General features: G+C 40.6%; 1 protein-coding gene across 2 annotated transcripts in view; it reads right to left on the bottom strand.

The window, feature by feature from the left end:
* The window catches only part of CCDC191 (coiled-coil domain containing 191), a 78018-nt gene extending 59851 nt beyond the window's left edge, over positions 1-18167 (bottom strand). The window contains exons 1-6 of one of the 2 annotated variants that reach the window (XM_028153313.2): positions 17981-18167; positions 15650-15688; positions 9075-9216; positions 6062-6199; positions 2114-2292; positions 131-354 (exon numbers count right to left, since the gene is read on the bottom strand). In XM_028153313.2, the coding sequence (XP_028009114.2) occupies positions 131-354; positions 2114-2292; positions 6062-6199; positions 9075-9216; positions 15650-15688; positions 17981-18070 (812 nt within the window). In that variant the 5' untranslated portion in view covers positions 18071-18167. Of the gene's footprint in view, positions 1-130; positions 355-2113; positions 2293-6061; positions 6200-9074; positions 9217-15649; positions 15689-17980 lie in introns of those variants that run through there. The other variant, XM_028153314.2, reaches the window with a different exon arrangement.
* Between the last annotated feature and the right edge of the window lie 69 nt (positions 18168-18236).

The following is an 18236-nucleotide window of genomic DNA, read 5'->3' as shown; positions in this document are numbered from 1 at the left end:
AATTTAAGATGGTGGAATAGTGGGTGATTTCTCTGTTGTGTTTTGCAATTTTAATGTTTGTGCATTTTAAAAAACTTTAGAGTACTTCCAAAATGACTGCTTAATACACCGCTCATCACAGCTGGCTTACATTTTCCATGCTTCTTGCACTGTGAGCCTCCTCTCAATTATCTCCCTCCGCAGCTTTACCATCTCCCTCTGAATCGCCTCCTCCTCTTTCTTGGCCTCCAGAGCCTTCCTCCTCTTCTCTTCTTGCACCAGATACTGAGCCTCTAAGAAGGCAGATTTTTTCAGGGTCTTTTCAATTCTTTGGCGCTCCAGTTCTTTCTCCCGTCTTAAGCGATTTTCTTTTACCTTAAGGAGAGAATACAAGGGGAAAATGCATCCTTTCAAGTAGAAAGGGATTTACAAAACTGTGGAATACATTTTAAGTTCAGAATAGACCCATTCTGCTCCAGAACCCCACTATTTATCAGAAGAATGGAGAGAATTCATTTGTTTACTGCGTAAGGACCAATATGAAATTTTAAGTGAAGTTAGGTAAGATGACTCTCAACAATTAGGGAATAATCTGTACCATGAAAAAGTTGAAAATTTAATGGGTCAGCTGCCAAGTTCTGAACTCTCATTTAGTAATGATTTTCCAAATTAGTGCTATTTATTTAGACCATGCCTGCATACTAATTATAATTTTGAAAAGATTAATATTTTGGGGAGGCTACATTGTAAAGGATAGAACAATGATTTACAGATGGTCCCTGATTTATAATGGTTCTACTTACAATTTTTTTTACTTTAGAATGGTGCAAAAGCAATACGTGTTCAGTAAACCATACTTCCAATTTTGAATTTTGTTCTTTTTCTAGGCTAGCGATATGTGGCATGACACTTTCTCATGATGCCAACAGCAGCAGTGAGACGATTTTGCCCATCTGTAGGCTAATGCAAGTATCCTGAGCATGTCTAAGGTAGGCTAGGTGGTAAGTTAGGTGTATTAAATGCATTTTTGACTGATGATATTCTCAACTTATGATATATTTATTGAGATGTAACCGCATCATAAGTCAAGGAGCATCTGTAGTGCCTTAAGGAACACCACAATCCTTTATTCACTTCTATGATGATTTAAATACTGTATATTAATGATTCTGGATCATACTTGAAAACCAAAACCATGAACTTCACAGGTATTTCTAAATAAGCACAATAATTTTTAAAACCTATTAATTCTTTAGAGGCTTGACTAGCTATGAATTAACGAGTGGTCCTTTCCCTCCTGCTTCACTTAACTTTACCCGTATCTTACTGTCCAGTAATGACTTCTAGATAATGGCTATCTCTTATTGAAAATTTTCTCCTCTCTATCATAAATCTAAACCAGGATAAACCTCTACTCAGTTTTTCTAACATCCCAGTGCCGATTAGGCACACTTTATGGTTTAAAGCAATCAGAGATTCAGTGTTATAAAAAGGTGGCACACATGTATAAACATTAATTCAGTTTAGTCTTAGTTCTGGACTTTTGGCAAAGGCTGGGTCATTCTGATTTCCTGAAGCTCCTCTACAAAGTGTGAGACGCATCTTTTTCCTGTAACCTACTATTCCCTTTAAAGAAAAGAAAGTTTCCATATGCCTTTCTAATTCAAAACAGCTGAACTAGATTTAATTCAGATCTGTCCTTCCTTTCAAATTATAATCACAAAACGAGTGAATTTTTCAGTTGTCTAGGAAAGAATTACCATTATAACATTCAACAGAATATTCATGATATTAATATATTGATGTCTCAATTCAAAAACCAAATTCAAGCAAAACCCAATCTACATATTTGTAATAGGAAGTACCACATCCAAATTAATAAAGTTTAGCCCAACACTCTGTTGGTCAAATTCAATTATTCCTTTTTTGGGATTTTTTAAAATAGTTTCCTATCCTCAGTTTATGAGCATTATTTTTCTTCTGAAGTTCTTATATTTTATTTTTATTCTTTCTAACCAAACGACAGATGGCACCCTTTTTCATAATAAGGCTTCAGTCTTTATTTAAGCTTATTAAATGTATTATACAAAGATTGCTTCCTGTTATCCATTTTAATTTTGTTTTTCCCTCCCACCTGCTTATGTCTTATCTCCATGGTAAGACGAGGATCCTTCTGCTGCTTCTTGTCGTGGTTTCCACTCATTTCGATATCTTCCAACATCTCAGAATCCACCACATCTTTATGGAGCAGATGGTCTATAAATTTTTGAACAGTGCTACTTTCCTCTTCTTCCTCCAAGTAGCCACATAAATCTGCAAGAAACAGAACAATGACAAAAAAATAAAAAAAAATTAAATTTAATATAATTTCCATATTTATATAAATAATCCTGATACAATAAAAATACAATATTGTGAGTGTTTAATAAATAGTAACTGATAATGCCAATTGCCTAAGTATAGAACTCAGTAATAAACTACTACTAAGAGGAAAAAATACCATCTACTCATAAATTGCCCTCACCCAAGTCACTAAAGACTCCCTCACTGTCAGATTTAAAATATATTACTTTAATCTAAACATCCTTGAGGACTCTACTGCTTTTTAAAAAATGGCTTAACTGTGGTTATAATTAACAAATAAATTGTAAATATATATACACACACACACACACACATATATGCATATATATGTATATGTATTTATTTATTTTAAAGCTGGACTTCCATTTCAAGGGAAACTTTTTAATTTTTTATTTTTAAAATATATTTTTATTTATTTCAGAGAGAAAGTGAGAGGGGGTGAGAGATGGAAACATCAATGATGAGAATCATTGACTGGCTGCCTCCTGAATCCCCCCTACTGGGGATCGAGCCAGCGACCTGGGCATGTGCCCTTGACTGGAATCCAACCCAGGACCCTTCAGTCCGAAGGCCAATGCTCTATCCACTAAGCAAAACAGGCTAGGGCTAAACCGTAAATATTTAAAGTTTACAATAATGCTTGACATACATCTACCAGTAAACCATCAGTACAGTCAAGATAATGAGCATTTCTGTCAGCCTCCAGAAGGTTCTCATGCTTATCTGTAATCTCTCTCTCCCACTTTTCTCCATGTTCTCTGCCCTATCCCAAGCAACCACAGACCTACTTTTGTTATTACAGACTAAAGGCCCGATGCACGATATTCATGCAAGAGTAGGCCTTCCTTCCCTCGGCTGCTGGCACTGGCTTCCCTCTAGCACCCGGGACCTGGGCTTCCCTCCAGCCGCTGGCAGGCACCCAGGACCTGGGCTTCCTTCACAGCCCTGGCTTTGTCTGGAAGGTTGTCCGGAAGGATGTCCGGTCTAATTAGTATACTACCCTTTTATTATTATAGATTATAGATAGATTTGGTTATATTTTCTAGAATTTTGTAACAATTAAATCATAAGCTATGTACTCTTTTTTTTTTTCTTTTTGGTCAGGCTTCTTTTACTCAACATAATTATTTTGAGACTCATCCATGTTGTATCAATAGTTTATCTTTTTTTACTGCTGAGTAGTATTCCACTGTATGGGCATATCGCAATTTATTCACTCATTCATCTGTGGATAAACATTTGGGTTATTCCAGATTTGGGCTATTATAAACAAAGTTGTTATGAACATCCTATATAGTAAAAGGGTAATATGCAAATCAACCGAATGGCAGAACAACCGGTCACTATGATGTGCACTGACCACCAGGGGACAGACACTCAATGCAGGAGCTGCCCCCTGGTGATCAGTGTGCTCCCACAGGGGGAGCACCACTCAGCCAGAAGCCCTGAGTCAGGCTCATGGCTGGTGAGTGCAGCAGCCATGGCAGCAGCCTTTCCCACCTCCATGGCAGCGCTAAGCCGTCAGTCCGACATCCCCCGAGGGCTCCCAACTGTGAGAGGGCACAGACCGGGCTGAGGGACTCCTCCTCCAGTGCACAAGTTTCGTGCACCGGGCCTCTAGTTTGTATATAAGTCTTTGTATGAACATATTCTTTCTCTTCTCCTGAGAAGAGAAACTTTTCAAGAAACTGCCAAACTGTTTCTTTCCAAAGTGGCTAGATGATTTTACTTTCTCATGAGCAGTATGGAAGTATCTAGTTCCTCCACATCCTGACCAATATTTAATTTAAATCATTTTTAAAAGGTGTGTAAGTGGTTACTCATGGTAGTTTTAACTTTCATTTTCCTAATGACTCATAATATTGAACATCCTCCCTGTTGATGTTCTGTTTAGTACACCTTGTAGTTCCATACATTATTAAAAATGGGATCTTAAAGCCTCTAGTTGTCATTACTGAATAATCTATTTCTCTCTTCAGTTCTATCAGTTTTTGCTTCACATTTTGGGGCACTTTTGTTAAGTATATATATGTTATATATATATGTTATATATATATATAAAACAAACAAAATACGTATGTTTTCTTGATGGATTGACCCTTTGATCATTATAAAATGCCCTTCTTTGTCTCTATAGCATTTCTTTTATCTTTATTTTTTTCTGATATTAGTAAGCTGCTCTTGTTTTCTTTTGGTTACTGTTTGCATAGTATTTCTTTTTCCATCCTTTACTTTCGACTTATTTATATATTTGAAACTAAATTGTCTTTTATGGACAGGATATAGTTATGTCATATTTTTAATTCATTCTGCCAATCTGTCTTTTTTTTTTTTTTAAATCTTCACCTGAGGATAAATGTCTACTGGTTTTAGACAGAGAGAGACAGAGAAACACTGATGTGAGAAACATCAATCGAAGAGGGAACACAATATTATTTTCTGTGGCACTAATGGGTGAAAGTTACTGAGGACATAATTCTAATTCTCCTAACTAAGAGAGAATGCTGTGACAATCAGAGCCTCACAACAGCTGAACAGGCTCCTCCCAAGTGCAGCCTCTCCATCCTGGGGGGTGTGTGGCAGAGATTACAGCACCCCACAGTAGGTATGCTGGAGAAGGGTCTCTATCTGGGGGTGAAGAGAATAGTTCAGACCAGGTAATCTTGAAGGATTCCTCTGACTGTAAGAGTTCATGACCTTGTGATTCCTGAGCTGGGGATTTGCAGAGTCCTAACAAGGGGAATGCTGCCAGGTGAATTCACCAAGGCATGAGTAATGCATAAGGAGCTGCCACCACTGTCACTATGCCTACCATTATGCTCAGGGGAAAAATCTCAGGCTCTTTGGCTACATTTGAAGAACCATCACAAGTTAGCTATTTAACTAGCTATGTGTATAAGTAATTATTTTCCTTATAAAGATATAAGAAGCATTTTATAAATATAAAATGATATATGGGTGTTTAAATGTAGTCTCTAAAGTAAATAGCCATCCAATAATATATAGGAAGAGGCACTCTTAAACAGCTTTATTTACTATTATAATTATCCTATGTAATAAAAGTGTAATACGCAAATCAACCGAATGGCCGAACAGCAGAACAACCATCCGGATGACCATCCGGGCTATGACACCCACTGGCGCCAGGCCAGCCAAGGTGGGTGTGATGCGATTGGTCAGGGGCCTGTCCATCGCCCCATGATCACCCCGCAGAGGGAGGCCCAGGCCACCGGCCGGCGGGGCTATCAATCGGGAGGCTCCATGATTGCCCCAAAGAGGGAGGCCCAGGCCACCAACCAGCGGGCTGCAGCGAGTGGGCAGGGCCTGCCTCTGTGAGGGAAGCCTGGATCCTGGGTGCCAGCAGCCAGAGGGAAGCCCAGGTCCCGGGTACCGGTGGCCGGAGGGAAGTCCAGGTCCCAGGTGCTGAAGGGAAGCTGGTGCCGGCAGCAGGGGAAAGGAAGGCCTACTCTTGCACGAATTTCATGCATCGGGCCTCTAGTAAGAATTATAAATAATTGAATATTTTAATTTTTAAAAACATCATGAATTTACTGAGGATATAGATAAGTAATTTAAATTGAATCAAGAAAAATTAAAGCCAATTATAAAACTAACACACAGAAAAGTCAAATAACATTTATTATTCAAAACAATTGAAAAGACTTCTTAGACACATTAATTGGACGTTAAAGCTTTGACTGATTAGATCAGTTCTTACCATCAAACCTGTCATATTTCAAATGACCAGTGGCTTCTAACACAGGAGGGATACTGGATACAGTGTCTTCAGCTTCCCCATCACTTGCTAGTTCTTGCTTGAGTTTGGTGTCTAACCAGTCATTGACCAGCTCCTGAGCTATCAATAAAACAAAAACATCTTTTAATATTTCAGCTACTTCAGAGACCTTTCTTCATTCACTGTTTTCATTCATTCAGTACATATTAATTGAGCACTGATCATGTGTCACGTACTGTTCTGGAACAAAACAGAAAAAATAAAACCTACCAGACCATGAAGCTTACATTCTAACTGGGGAAGAGAGACTATAAACAAGTAAGTCAGGAAAACAGAGCCGGGGAAAGAGAAAAGGTGTATAAGAAATGGAAGACAGATGTTATTTTTAAATTGGGTGGTCAAAGGAGGCCTCACTGAGGAGATACTTGAACAAAGAAGGAAAGCAAGTGAGGAAGTGAGCCACATGGCTACGTAAGGAAAGATTATTCCACACAGAGGAAAAGCAAGTGCAAAGGCCCTAGGACAGGAGAGTGCCTAGTGTGTTGGAGAAATAGTAAGTAGGCAGTGGCTGGAGAGGAGCGAGTGAAGGAGGTTGGAGGAAACAGTAGGAGATGAGGTGGTAGAGGTAATGTGGGGATCAAGTTTAGAGCAGTGGTTCTAGATTAGGGTGAAATCGTGCTCCAGTGGACATCTCGCAACGTCTGAAGTCATTTTTGGTTGTCACTACTGGGGGAGGTGACATTGGCATTTAGCGGGTAGGGACTATGGATGCTGCTAAACATCTTACAATGTACACAGCAGCACCCACAACAAAAATTATCATAGTGCTGAGGTTGAAAACCCCTTCTTTAGAGTCTTGACACCATTCTAGGTACTTTGGCTTTTACTCTGAATGCAATGGGAAGCCACAGGAGGGTTGTGAGCAGAGATCACTCGACGACGATGTTAAAATAGCCTATAAGGAGACACACACGGAAGCAGGGCACACCATCCGGGAGACAAATGCAATAATCTAGGAGAGGGGTGATGGTGGCCTAGGAGTGGAGGTATTAAAAATGGTCATTATAAAAAATAATGTTTTGAGGTGAAGTTGACTTGACTTGCTGATGGACTGGATATGAGATGTAAGAGAAAGAAATCTACAGGTTTTTGGCCTAAGCCAGTGGTGGGCAACTGCGGCTCGCGAGCCACATGCGGCTCTTTGGCCCCTTGAGTTTTTAGCAAAGGCCAGCTTAGGAGTACCCTAATTAAGTTAATAACAATGTACCTACCTATGTAGTTTAAGTTTAAAAAATTTGGCACTCAAAAGAAATTTCAATCGTTGTACTGTTGATATTTGGCTCTGTTGACTAATGAGTTTGCCGACCACTGGCCTAAGCAATTGCAAGGATGGAGATACCACTTACTGAGCCAGGGAAGGCCCAGGGGGCAGCAGCTTTGGGGGGAAGATCAGATCAGTTTTAGACTTGAGTTCAGTTTTGAGATGCTTTTGAGACATCCAAATAGGGATGTCAAATAGGTATTGGCTACACCAACCTGTACTTCAGGGGAGAGGTCCAAGCTGAAGAAATAAATATGGCTGTTGTTAGCTTACAGATGGTCCTTAAAGCTGTAGAAGTGGATGAGGTTGCCAAAGGAGGAAGGACTCACCCTGAGAAACTCCAGTATTTAGAGGCTGAAGAGAGAAGGCAGAACCAGGAAACTAGGAAGGAGCGGTCACTGACATAGGAGGAAGACTATAAAAACTGAGTGGGATATCCTGGAAGTCAAGTCCATTTGGATTTCTTTCTTAGTGGTAGCCAGAAAATCTTCTTAAATATATAGGTGACAAAATGTCTACTTCAGCATTACCTTAATCATTATTAGCATTATCACATAGCTCTGAGGGAATGGAGTGTTTCTATACATTGAATGATGCTAAAAGGTACTTAATATAGATAGGAATGTATGATATATAAAACAGGAAAAAATGAATCAAGGTAGTAGAAACTAAGTGTAAAAAGTATACTAGCACCCTGGCTGGTATTGCTAAGTGGTTAGTATGTCAGCTCACGCACTGAAGGGTCGCAGGTTCCATCCCCGGCCATGGTCAGGTGTGTGTGGGAGGCAACCAATCCATGTGTCTCTCTCACATCAATGTTTCTCTCTCCCTCTCCTTCCCTCCCTTCCACTCTCTCTAAAAATCAATGGAAAAACATCCTCGTGTGAGGATTAACAACAACAAAAAAGTATAATAGCAGCAAATATCGGCTTTCAGAGGAAGGCAGGGAAAGGGAGCAGATATTTATTGAGTAACCTGTGCATGATAATTCAGATATTTATATGTATAATAACTTATGTACAGAATAATTCAGATCTACTAAATACCATTCATTGATAAAGAGGGGTTCACAGTATCCCCTCACTCCCTTATCCATGGGAGAAACATTCCAAGACACCCAGTGGATGCCTGAAACAGTGGAGAGTACCAAATCCTATGTGTAATGTTTTTCCTACACATACATACCTATAATAAGTTTACTTTATAAATTAGGCACAATACGAGGTTAACAATAACTAATGATGATAGAAAAGTTATAACAATGTACTGTGATAAAAGTTATGTGGTCTCTCTCTCTCTCTCTCTCTCACAAAATATCTTATTGTTCTACACTTACCTTTCATTTAAAGGAAACATCTACCGCTTCTTTGGCCTATCTGAATTGCCAGCATCACTACTCTTGCACTTTGGGGCCATTATTAAGTAAAATAAAGGTTACTTGAATACAAGCACTGTGATACCCCGATAATCTATCTGATAACCAAGACACCTAAGTGACAATGGGTGGATAACAAATATGTAAATTAGCTTCTGGGCAATAAAATAAGCAAAAATTAAAGACAAGAGAAAGAAAAGCTTTCTTTCTGAATTCTGAAATTCATTATAGGTTATGCTTTTAATAAGTTGTACTCCAAAGAGTTGTTAATCTCACAGCAAAAAATTGAATTCTCTTACCTTCTGCATAGATTTCATCATGATCCTCTATTTGCTCAGATGTTTCCAAATCTATCATTTGGCCCCAAAGCCTTCTAGATAAATCTGAATTTCCAGCTGAAAATGATTTTGAAACTCCAAATTCTGAGGCTTTCTCCACTGTCTTTAATGTAACAGAAAAAAAAATTCAATAAGATGACGAATTTGTTCAAAGTTAGAAAATTTTTCTCTAGTCCTCAAGAATCTGTTTTTTGTTTAACCAGCTACTAAAATAATTTCATTTTTTCCATTTCTGAAGGAACTGTGAGGCTTAAACATCCACCTCAAATAATTTCATTCAATAAACATGAAATGTTAATATTTTACCAAGTTTTAACAGGTGTTCACAACGTTTACATTTGAACAAAATGTTATGTAAACTTTAGGTAACTTTTGTTTAGAACATTAGTTATGGGATGCTGACACTTGAATATTTTAAAAATAAAAATATAATATTTTATTAGTTTCCATGCTATTAAGATTTGCATATGAATGTGAGCCAGAGGCAGAGCAGCTATATTTCCTCAAATTACTACTCTGTAAGGAACCTGCCACCGTAGAGGCAAACTATAGATGCAACAAAATTGGGATACACAGTCACTGAACTTCAGTCTTCAGAATATTTTAACTCAACAGTAAGAATCTACTAAAAAGTTGGCCAAATTCAGGGGTTCTGGGAGGAATTGGCAGAGGTGGACAAACTTTCTTGGTATTCTGGCTTACCTGCACATTATAAAAGAACTAACTTTATAATTAAGCCCCTGTTTTTCCCCCTCCCTACAAACCAGCTTTTCTCCATGCCTGTTGTGTTCCCAGTCTTGTATCTTAGGTAGTGATGACTCCATTCTTTCAGTTCCTAAAAATGCTTCTTGAATCTCCTCTCTCTCTCTCTCTCTCCCCAGATACAATATATCAGGAAATCTATTTTCAAAATGTATCCAGGATCTGGCCCCTTCATGTCACCTCTACCTCTACTGCTATTATCCTGAAAGGCATCACAATTTCCTGACAAGTTTTCTATAATAGTCTCCCACCAGAGAGATCCCTTCAAAATGAAAGGCATAACATGTTAGAACTCCACTCAAAACCATTAGTTTGAGTAGAGTTCATGTTAGAACTCCGTGGGTCCCTATTTCATGCAACTCAGAATAAAAGTCTTGTCCTTATAATGTGCTTTAAGGTCCTGCACCGCCAGGCCCTTTGTGAGTTCTCCAACCCCTCCTCTGCTACTTTTCCCATTGCTCCCTCTCCTTCAGCCACATTGACCTCCTTGTTCATTCCTCCTCAAATATGCAAACATGTTCCCAGCTCAGGACCTTTACACTGAACGTCCCCCTCTGTTGACTGCTCTCTTCCAGATATTCATATGATTGGCACAAGCACTAGAAGATACTAAGGATTAGAAATAATCTCAATATTTCTTTGTTTTAAAATATTATATCCTTACCATGTATTTTCAAAATAAACATATAAGAGACAGGAGAGGTCCATCTTACATTATATTTCAATGAAATAAACATTGTGTCGATTGAACAACGTATTCTTTAAACTAGTTTACTGAATGGTAGCTCTGTTACCAGCTCTATAGTGAACATGAAGGGAAAAACAAAACTAAAATCTGTTCTGAAAGAGTTCACTGTTTCTTGGTTTGTTTCATGTAGCATGTATGCAACAACTCAAAAACAATTCTAAGGCAATACAAGGGTGATTAAACAAAACCGTAAATACTTTCCAAAGTTTATTTCTTAGTAGCTATGTTATAGGTAAGCACATAGATTGTAAAGGAACTTATCTCAATTATTTCCATGATCTTATACATTTTCAATACAGACATACCTTGGAGATATTGTGAATTTGATTCCAGACCACTAGTAATAAAGTGAGTACTGCAATAAAGTCCCACAAATTGTGGGGTTTCCCAGTGCATATAAAAGTTACTAGAGGCACAGTGCATGAAATTCATGCACAGGTGTGTGTGTGTGTGTGTGTGTGTGTGTGTCCCTCAGCCCAGTCTGCACCCTCTCCAATCTGGGATCCCTCTCATAATCCAGGACTGCTGGCTCCCAACTGCTTGCCTGTCTGCCTGCCTGCCTGATTGCCCCCAACCGCTTCTGCCTGCCAGTGTGATCACCCCCTAACCACTCCCCTGCAAGCCTGGGTCCCCCCTCAACTGCCCTCCTGCCCAACTGTCCTCCCCTGCAGGCCCGGTCCCCCCCACAACTGCCCTCCTCTGCAGGCCTGGGTCCCCCCCCCCCAACTGTCCCTCCCTGCAGGCCTGGTCGCCCCCAACTGCCCTCCTCTGCCAGCCATCTTGTGGCAGCCATCTTGTGTCCACATGGCGGCATCCATCTTTGACCACATGGGGGTGGCCATCTTGTGTGTTGGAGTAATGGTCAATTTGCATATTACTCTTTTATTAGATAGGATATTTAGCTCAGCCAGCGTGGCTCAGTGGTTGAGCATCCACCTATGAACCAGAAGGTCACAGTTCAACTGCCCATCACAGCACTTGCACAGGTTGCGGTCTCAATCCCCAGTAGGGGGTGTGCAGGAGGCTGCCGATCAATGATTCTCATCATTGATGTTTCTATTCCTCTCTGCCTTTCCCTTCCTCTCTGAAATCAATAAAAACATAGTTTTTAAAAAATTTATATTTATACTATACTGTAATTTATTAAGTGTGCAATAGTATTATGTCTAAAAAATACATTATTGCTAAAAAATGCTAACCATCACCTGAGCCTTCATCAAGTCATAATGCTTTTGCTGGTAAAGGATCTTGCCTCAATGTTGATGAAATCATACTAATTGTGAAGTGCAATAAAGCAGAGCACAAGAAAGTGAGGCATGCCTGTATGTGCTCCTGATGTGCCATGGCACATCAATTCTATTGTCCATGCTAGACTTCTTTGTAGAATATCACCATCAATAGCAGAAACAGCAGCTACAAGGCACTCCTATATTTCCTCAAGGCTGGGAAGTACAAACATGAGTTTCTTGAATGTGCAAACTTCATGTTCATATATAATAATTTGGGGAGGAATATATTTTCGAAAGTACACACTTCTTTTTTAATAACGCTGTATACAAGCAAATACTTACCACTGTATCTGTGTGTATGAGTGTCAAAATAATTCCAAAGAAGAGTATGAAAAGAGGAGATTAGGCGGTTGAGGTGAGGGGGAGTTGTTTACTGAGAGGGGCATCTTAAGCTGAGCTTTAAGGGAAGAATCCGAATTAGCCTCTCAAAGAGGAAGGGTATCCCAGGATGGGGATCAATATGAGTCAAAGCAAAGAAAGTTTTATCTGGTGGAGGGAAAGGAAATTATCCTGGCAGGGAGTCACACAGAGTATCAGGAAAAGGGTTGTTAGAGGTAGACTGATAGAGGGCATTAAATGCCAGTCTTGATTTAGAGTTTCATCTGATGGCATGTAGAACCACTGAAGGTTCAAGATTGAAAAGCTGACATGATGAAAATGTTTGAAAAGCTCAAAGTAGCAGAATGTACTGCAGTAAGAAGATGAATTAGTCTATCAAATCAGGATGAGGATGAATTGTAAACTGTAGTAGACAGTTGCATTTTGGGTGAGCTATCCCAAGACTTAATAGTTCTACCACATCTGTCTGATTCTAAGTGACTTCAACATCCCCGAGGAAGACCCACACACATTTCCCAGCCTCAAGGTTTGCTTGATCTCCTGTATTCCAACAGCTTTCCCTTTCATTGCACTTCAGCAACCCATTGACATGGTCATCCTGAACCATGTCATACAGAATTTTCCATTGGTCAAACCAAATGATGATAACCTCCTCTCCAACATCAACCTCCTATCCATGTCTCTCTTTCACTCCCCTACTCCATTACATTGGTGTTGCATCTAACCAAGTCCTCCAGTCACCATATGCCTCCTCTTTCCCTCAACCCATGAGTCCTTTAAAAGGTCCCTTCCTTTCCTATTCTGTGTGGATATTCAGCTACTATCCTATATAATAAAACCCTAATATGCAAATCTACCAAAAAGCGGAACAATCTATGACACGCACTGACTACCAGGGGGCAGACGCTCAATGCCCCCTGTTGGTCAGTGCGCTCCCACAGGGGAGCACCGCTCAGCCAGAAGCCAGGCTCATGACTGGCGAGCACAGCAGTGGTGGCGGGAGTCTCTCCTGCCTCTGTGGCAGCACTGAGGATCCCTCAGGGGATGTCTGCCTGCTGGCTTAGCCCCAAGGAGAGAGGGTGCAGGCTGGGCTGACGGACCCCCTGCCCCCCAGTGCACGAATGTCATGCACTGGGCCTCTAGTGTGTGTGTGTGTGTGTGTGTGTGTGTGTGTGTGTGTATATATAAAAGGCTCATATGCTAAGTGTCCAACCGTTCAACCATTCGAATGGTAGCTATGATGCACACTGACCACCAGGGGGCAGATGCTCAATGTATAGGCATGGAAACATGGAACAGACTGATGAATCGCAGAGGGAAGGGGGGAGGGGAAAGAGCGGGAAGAGATTAACCAAAGATCTTATATGCATACTAGAAGCCTGGTGTACGAATTCATGCACCGATGGGGTACCATGGTCTGGCCTATGCCCTCTTGCAATCTGGGGCCCCTCAGGAGATGTCAGACTGCTGGTTTCAGCCGGATTCCTGCAGGTCAGGCCGAGGGACCACACCAGTGCACAAATCTGTGCACCGGGCCTCTATTCTTACATAAGCCTCACATCTCTTGTTCCTTTGCCTTTCCACTGAGAACTTTCAGGACTGGATCAATCTGATCTTTCAATTTTTGGTACCGCAAAAAATTAGGAGTACCTGCTTCAGTCAAGTCCCCAGTGCTATAGTTACACTGACCTTCCTTTTCTGTTTTGAAGAAAGCCCTCCCTAAACCTTCATCAGGCTCCACATCCTTTCCATCTACTCCCCCCTCTTCCACATAAAAAGGTCTTAGCTGTTTTTGAGAGTGTGGTCCACTCAAGTGGATTTGGAAGTCTTAGGTCCAGAGGTTATAACTGTTTAGGATATACCTACAGTTGCAATATACTAGGGAGAAAAATCAGAAAAGAAAATAAGTTAACAGAGAGGTAGGAGAAGCAAGAAAAAACAGTGTTTAAAAAAGATAATGGAAGAGAAGATTTCTAGAATAATAAAGTGATAATCAGAGCAAATGAACATTAAAAAGTTTGAGGACAAAGAAAAGACCATTAGATTTGGTCAGTAAGTCATTTATGACAGTTTCTGTAGAGTGGTAAGAAATAGAAAATAGTAAAATAATGGTGTGCACTAGAGGATAATAAAAATACAATGTCAAGAAGTCCAGGCTACACATCCAAAGAGGTTAGATAAACAAAACAAAACAAAACAAAACAAAACAAACAAAAACAAGAAAGAAACTGTATGGCAATCAGAATGGATGGAGGGGTCAAATGAGGACTTACTGTTGTTGTTTTTTCAAAATAGGAGATTTGAGGACATAATGGAAAAAGAGCTATTGCAGAAGTTTTAGAGGAATAATAAAATCTAACCAAATGAGGACTTACTAATTTTTTTCAAGATGGGAGATTTGAGGACATAATGGAAAAAAAAGCTACTGCAGAAATTTTAAAGGAATGATAAATATCTAACCGAGTCAAGCTGGCTAACAACTACATGAAAGAGGAAAATGGCTCCACCGATATTAGCAACCCCTCACCACGTGCTTCCATTACACCAGTAATTCTCCCAACAGCTTTGTTTATCCCTCACTATCAATTCTGGGAAGGCAGACCCTGCACCTGCCCTGTGTACTATATTATTTCTAGTGCCCCAAATAAAGGGCTAGCACTTAGTAGGCACTTAATAAATACTGGGTGGATGAATAAATGGTGAACAATGATATCTGGCCTAGGTTCCATTTGGCCTGAAGCTCATAATTTCTATCAATTCAGATAAGTAATAACTCTTCAAAATACTACCAGGTAGAAGAATATTTTCAGAAAAAGCCACATGATTTTAAACCATGTGGTGCACAAATGAACTGAGTATGGCAAGTTGCCAAATTGATACTCGGAGGCATTCACCTCAAGTGGTTTAATGGTATTTTCATCTTAAATGGTAGTTGGACTAAAAAATATGTACATTTCAGGTCTCAGAGGTTATCTAATCCAACCCCCCCACCCCCTCACTGAATCAAACATATTTTTCATTAGTCGTTAACATTAAGTGACCATTTAGAATCCCCTTGAAAACTCCTGTGATAGAAAACACTTATAAAAATGCCCACTCCATTTTTGGATTGCTATAGTCATTGGAAGATTCTTACTTGTGATGCACACACAGCTTTTACCTAGTGCATGGGTCCCGGAGGTTAATGTAACTACAGCAGTCTTTTCAGTGATCTGAGGAAGGCCTCTCCTAAGGCTTCCCCTCTCCTCTCCTTGCCTAAACAACTGAGGCAACATATATAGTCACATGGGAGCAAAAACAACATATGTGCAAAATGGAGACCTATTTGTATTTCTTTTCCATCTGATTATGTCTGACTCTCAATTTTCTTTCTATCTTAATTTGTGCAATATCCTTACCTCAATCCAGTGTCCCACATTGCCAGGGTCAAAAGCAGTCTGTGGAGAATATATACAGGATATTAATACACAGCAATATCATTATCAACTTTGCCATTTTAATCTATCCTTCTGACTAAAGTACATGAAAATGTCCTTTATTCTTTCCCCAAACTGTTTCATTAGAAACTTCAGCAACAAAAGCACCCAGAAGGATGACAGGAAAAAGAAACACGGAGCCTTCTCTGGGACAGCTTCTGAATGTTTTTATCTCCTGCCGAGGCCCACCAGATTCTGATTTACTTGGTCTGGGGTAGGGCCCAGGAATGAGCATTTTCAAGCTATCCTGGGTTAAGAGCCAAGACAGAGGAATGCTAGGTATTACATTCCTTATAAAAACCCAAACACAGATTGCCAGGTTTATTCAAGTGTCACAGAAGCAAATCTGCTTAGAGAAGGGTCTGCCCTTCTCCTTAGGCCCCCTTTTCCAGGAGTAGCCTGTAGCACGAGGCTTCCTGTTTATTTATTTTTTCTCTAATCCTCACCGGAGGATATTTTTCCATTGATTTTTATAGAGATTGGAAGAGAGATGGGAAGACAGAGAGAATACTGATGTGAGAGAAAGACATCGATTGATTGCCTCTTGCATGGGCCCTGGGCCGGGGAGGAGCCTGCAACCCAGGTACATGCCCTTGACTGGAGTCGAACCCAGGACCCTTTCGTCCACAGGCTGATGCTCTATACACTGAGCCAAACCGGTAAGGGCATGAGGCCTTCTTATCTTACGTACAGTAGGGATATTGTTTGGTCCAGTAAGGACTGGGGGAGGGAGGTGCAGTGAGGGATAATCAATCTTCTACTGTTTTACAGAGCAGAAAATGAAGAAGAAATCACATAACTTTCTACCAAGGTCAGTTACATATTAATCAGACAAGTCATACACCTCCTTTCTTCACCCTCTGTAACATTCAAAAGCTTGGAGAATTCCCCCTAATAGTCACTTAATGAAGAGAGGTATTTGCTTTGCTAATAATTCAGGTGGATTTTTAAATAAATAAGGGACTATGTAAATATGGAGGAGGAAAAGATATAATACTTTCACTTACATAACAGTTCACCTTCAAAGTGCCTTACAGAGAAGTTATTAATGCAGCTGTGCTGCTGAATAATTTTGTTACTGCAACAAAGCGCTGATTCTATTAAAACACAACTGAATTTTGAGGAGCTCTTGTGATTTTACCATTTCATCCTCTAGGCAGTAACAATGAGCACTAGCAGCAAAAATCCTTCCTTTGGAGTCCTAAGAAATTGTCCCAAATTTTTACTTTTCATCATCAAATCTATATCCATAACCTATTTTGGATCCAATGGAACTGGTACATTACAACAGACGCAGACTGTGTTTCCAACTCTCTAATGTCCCAATCTGCACCCTCCAGTATCTGGGGCAAGATACTCACCAAGTGAAATATATCCAGTGCGTTATTTAGCTGGTATATTTAGAATAAACTGTAAGCACAATTGCCTAGGGCCCTCAGAAAGGCCACATGTCTATAGTTTAGATTTTTAAGAAAGTATAACTTAAGGGTGAAAACAGCTGGTGAAACTGCTCTGGAGCGGAAAGCTGAGAAGCCAGCTCCATTTTGGTACTCTCACCTACATTTAAGGCTTTTATTTTTGTGGCTGTTAAAAAGGTAGTCTGCGGAAAGCACACCTCCTGTGACTGACTTTGCACATGTCATTTACATATGTTTCAAGTTTAAAATGGGGTCAGTTTTCCATGGGATGCCAATTCATCAAAAGAGGGAACAAATACAAAGAGGGTCTATTTTAAAAATGATGGTTGAATTTAGAAATTTAAAACCAAGTATTTATATATTCAGTACCCACTTGCATTAATGAATTCATTTTAGGCATTTTGTATATCAGGCCGAGAACTTAACGTGAAGATCTTCCCCTTCCAATCAAGATCAGTTCCCTGATTTGCAAAACATAAAAAAAAATAAAAATGAATGTGCGGGAATTTCTCTAAAACTGTAGGGTGGTAGTAAGTAGGAGGCGAAAAGAGTTCCTGAATTCTCTTCAACCGGACGAGCACTACCAGACGCTCCGATTTGGGAAAAGCGTTAGATGGACAGTTCTTCACGATGCTGCCCACCAAAGCCGCAAGGAACCCAGACCCCCGAGTTCCTAGGGCCCCTTCACCAGGGCAATGCTGGCTCCGGGGCGGTAAAGGCAGGGGCGGGCCAGATAAGGATGCTCCGGGTGGAAGAGGGAGGAAGCACACGCGGGGACGCGGCTGGGCTGGGAGCCGGTCCCCGCGCCCCGTAACTCCCGACTGGGATGGATCACCTTGGGACTCAGCTTCCTTGTTAATTGTTTCCAGCGACTCAGCCCCGTCCTCTTCCTTGAGGAGGACCCTTCCTGGGGCGCCAGCAGCATTTTCCAGGTTCAGGTCGGGACCTTGGCCGAAGCTGAAACAGCCGCTCCTCTGCCCACTTCGCTACCGCATCTCCCTGGGAAATGTAGTTCCTCCGCCCGCAAGGAAGGCAGGCACGGGGCGCCGGCGAACCACCACTCCCAGGAGGCTTTGCGCAGGAGGAGCGCG

Source organism: Eptesicus fuscus, chromosome 3 (genome assembly GCF_027574615.1).
Source record: "Eptesicus fuscus isolate TK198812 chromosome 3, DD_ASM_mEF_20220401, whole genome shotgun sequence".
Classification (NCBI taxonomy): Eukaryota; Metazoa; Chordata; class Mammalia; order Chiroptera; family Vespertilionidae; genus Eptesicus; species Eptesicus fuscus.
Note: the sequence above shows the minus strand (reverse complement) of the source record. Positions and strands in the feature narration are given on the sequence as shown.